A 907-nucleotide genomic window follows, 5' to 3' on the forward strand; every position below is an offset into this window, starting at 1 on the left:
GACAAAAACAAAGGTAGTAAAAAGAGGTATGAATGAGAAGTTACATTTTAAATCCATTCCCTTAATTTCCTTACTGTTGAAAATTATTGTCAGTATTTCTGCTTTTGGAGAATTATAATGTTATGTGTACTTGCAGATACAGCAGCAGTGTACAGGAATGAAACTGAAATAGGTGATGCCCTCAAGCAGCTTTTACCTGAGTTTGGCCTGGAAAGGGAGGATGTATTTATTACTTCAAAACTGAGTGAGTAAAGTTTATTTTTGCACTTATATTCATCATCCATATTGTTGTACTAATCTTGGTATATTTAATACTAATAATTTCTCAAGCTATAGACTGTTCTTATGTAAATAATTAATTGAATAGATGAGATTCCATTCTGTGATCAGATATGTGACATGGGGTGGGAATATTTTTCTGATTTTTGATTTGTTAACCTAAACAAATATTGTTTGTCCTATGAAGATATGGTGAATTTTGTGAATTATCAGTGTTAAATGTAGTAATTGTGAAATTCACTGTTTCATATTTTCAAGGACCTTAACCCACTCATGATGGCTGCTTTCCTATTACTTAATGGCTGGCCATCCCTGATGCTGGGAGAATGGCCCATCATGTCATTCATAGTCTTGCCTGCTTTAAGTTGTGCATGTTAAACAGTTGATTGCTTATTTGGCTGTAGCTGCAGTTATTGAAGAGAAACAACCCCTCAAAAGTAGGCTTAAAGTCTCTTTTTAGTCTCGTTGCCAAGAACATAGAGTGCGGGATAAATTTGTGCTTCCCACTCTCAATCTTGCCTCAGCAGTATGATTTTGTTTTCCTGCCAATGCACTCTCAGATTCTTCTCTTCCTAATGTATTATGATCTTTGGGGGCTCTCTGGTGTAGTGTTGCCTTTCTCAGTACA

At 35.6% G+C, this 907-nt stretch overlaps 1 protein-coding gene across 1 annotated transcript in view; it reads left to right on the forward strand.

The window, feature by feature from the left end:
- The window catches only part of LOC119581750 (glyoxal reductase-like), a 20,032-nt gene that overhangs the window by 7,749 nt on the left and 11,376 nt on the right, over positions 1-907 (forward strand). The window contains 1 exon segment of the mRNA XM_037929881.1: positions 137-244. Coding sequence (XP_037785809.1) covers positions 137-244 — 108 coding nt within the window.

Source organism: Penaeus monodon, chromosome 15 (assembly GCF_015228065.2).
Source record: "Penaeus monodon isolate SGIC_2016 chromosome 15, NSTDA_Pmon_1, whole genome shotgun sequence".
Lineage (NCBI taxonomy): Eukaryota > Metazoa > Arthropoda > Malacostraca > Decapoda > Penaeidae > Penaeus > Penaeus monodon.